Source organism: Meleagris gallopavo, unplaced genomic scaffold (assembly GCF_000146605.3).
Source record: "Meleagris gallopavo isolate NT-WF06-2002-E0010 breed Aviagen turkey brand Nicholas breeding stock unplaced genomic scaffold, Turkey_5.1 ChrUn_random_7180001865775, whole genome shotgun sequence".
NCBI classification, from domain to species: domain Eukaryota; kingdom Metazoa; phylum Chordata; class Aves; order Galliformes; family Phasianidae; genus Meleagris; species Meleagris gallopavo.
In genome coordinates this window covers 1-1,270 of record NW_011131072.1, presented here as the reverse complement: position 1 = coordinate 1,270, position 1,270 = coordinate 1, and the positions used below count along the sequence as shown (strand labels likewise).

At 59.3% G+C, this 1,270-nt stretch overlaps 1 protein-coding gene across 1 annotated transcript; it reads right to left on the bottom strand.

Annotated features, from left to right (window-relative positions):
* Positions 1-73: 73 nt before the first annotated feature.
* Positions 74-1,061, bottom strand: LOC104916022 (solute carrier family 12 member 4-like). The gene is made up of 2 exons (XM_019611152.2): positions 779-1,061; positions 74-581 (listed from the first exon to the last, which is right to left on the bottom strand). The coding sequence occupies exons 1-2, from the start codon at positions 990-992 to the stop codon at positions 496-498; spliced, it is 300 nt and encodes a 99-aa protein (XP_019466697.1). The 5' UTR covers positions 993-1,061; the 3' UTR covers positions 74-495.
* Positions 1,062-1,270: the final 209 nt, after the last annotated feature.

The following is a 1,270-nucleotide window of genomic DNA, read 5'->3' as shown; positions in this document are numbered from 1 at the left end:
GTATTGGAGGGAAACTGAGGAACGGGGGGGAATTGGAGGAGATTTGGGGCTGTGACAAACAAAGGAGGCAGCAGGGGTGGGGGAAGAGTTTATTGGGGGGTACTGGGGGCACTGGGATCCATACTGGAAGCACTGGTGTTGTACTGGGAGCACTGGGAGGGCCCTCAGTATACTGGGATCCATCCTTGGAGCGCCCTCAATGTGCTACGATTCATACTGGGAGCACTGGTGGTGTACTGGGATAGCTTTCAGTGTACAGGGATCCATACTGGGAGCACTGGGATCCATACTGGGAGGGCACTCAGTGTGCTGGGATCCCGATTGGGAGCCCTGGTGTTGTGCTGGGAACACTGGGAGAGCCTTCAGTGTACTGGGATCCATACTGGGGGCACCAGTGCCATACTGGAAGCCCTGGGATCCATACTGGGAGCACCGTGGGCGCCCCGCAGATCTCCGTGCTGCCCCATCCAGCCCATTGATCTCCATACTGGTCCTTTACTGGTCCTTACTGGTCCGGTCCCCACCCCGCACCAGCAGCACCGGTCCCAGTCCCTCCGTCAGCACCTCCAGAAATTCCACATCTGTGCCATTAAGGACCCAAAATCCCCTTTTTTGGCCCCATTTCCTCCCCCACATCTTCCCCTTCTTACCCCCGTTGCCATGGAAACAGCACCCCCCCCCCATAGTCCCGTTGCCATGGCTACAGCTCCCCTCCCCTCAGCCCTATGGTCCCCGTTGCCACGGCTACGGTCGCCATGGTAACGGTTGCCATGGATACAGTTGTCATCCCGTGGCCGCGGCGGCGGTGGAGGTGCGGGCAAGTCGAGGAGGACGAGGCGCGATGCCGCCGATCGCCGCACGATGGCGTCATTGAGCCGCTCTGCCGCGTGCATGCGGCGCACGTTGGCCCTACACCAGTATAGACCAGTATGGACCCGTATAGACCGGTATGGTCCATCCCAGTGTCTCCCAGTAACACCCAGTGTCCCCATCTCTCATCCCAGTATATCCCAGTATGGCCCAATATACTTCTAGTCCCTCCCAGTCCCTCCCGTCTCCCCTCCCAGTATATCCCAGTCCCTCCCAGTACCCCCAATATCCATCCCATTATATCCCATTCCCTCCCAGTATATCCCAGTCCCCCCAGTATCCCCCAATATCCCCAACATCCCTCCCAGTCCCTCCCAGCATATTCCAGTCCCCCCAGTACCCCCCAACGTCCCCCCCAGTCCCTCCCATTTCCTCCCAGTACCCCCAATATCCCTCCCAG

Coding starts and splice junctions, on each gene's coding strand:
- LOC104916022 (XM_019611152.2), bottom strand. CDS start 992: ATGGGGACACTGGGTGTTACTGGGAGACACTGGGATGGACCATACCGG. Junction 582..778: donor GCGGCCACGGGATGACAACT/GTATCCATGGCA, acceptor TTAATGGCACAG/ATGTGGAATTTCTGGAGGTG.